This window comes from Fulmarus glacialis, unplaced genomic scaffold (genome assembly GCF_000690835.1).
Source record: "Fulmarus glacialis isolate BGI_N327 unplaced genomic scaffold, ASM69083v1 scaffold35819, whole genome shotgun sequence".
Classification (NCBI taxonomy): domain Eukaryota; kingdom Metazoa; phylum Chordata; class Aves; order Procellariiformes; family Procellariidae; genus Fulmarus; species Fulmarus glacialis.
In genome coordinates this window covers 5,096-5,324 of record NW_009233197.1, presented here as the reverse complement: position 1 = coordinate 5,324, position 229 = coordinate 5,096, and the positions used below count along the sequence as shown (strand labels likewise).

The following is a 229-nucleotide window of genomic DNA, read 5'->3' as shown; positions in this document are numbered from 1 at the left end:
TTGGGGGTTTTACCTCTGATTCCTTCCCAGGACTTTGAAGGTCACTGTGAGACGAAGATGTGGATCCTCCATTCAGCTAGTGGAAATTAAAATGTTAGTCCGGTTTGCATAAAGAAAGAATTAGGGGGGGGAAAAAAAAAAAAAGCTAGGCAGAAAAACACTGCAGCCTGGTGGGGAAAGACATCCCAGCCGCCCCGCCAAGCAGAGAGCAAGGCCTGGCTCATCCAGG

The 229-nt window shown here is 48.9% G+C and overlaps 1 protein-coding gene across 1 annotated transcript in view; it reads right to left on the bottom strand.

Annotated features, from left to right (window-relative positions):
- Positions 1-229, bottom strand: part of LOC104082214 (Na(+)/H(+) exchange regulatory cofactor NHE-RF2-like) — a gene marked incomplete at both ends in the record, with an annotated part of 7,029 nt that overhangs the window by 3,218 nt on the left and 3,582 nt on the right. The window contains one exon of the mRNA XM_009585238.1: positions 14-76. Coding sequence (XP_009583533.1) covers positions 14-76 — 63 coding nt within the window. The remainder of the gene's footprint in view (positions 1-13; positions 77-229) is intronic.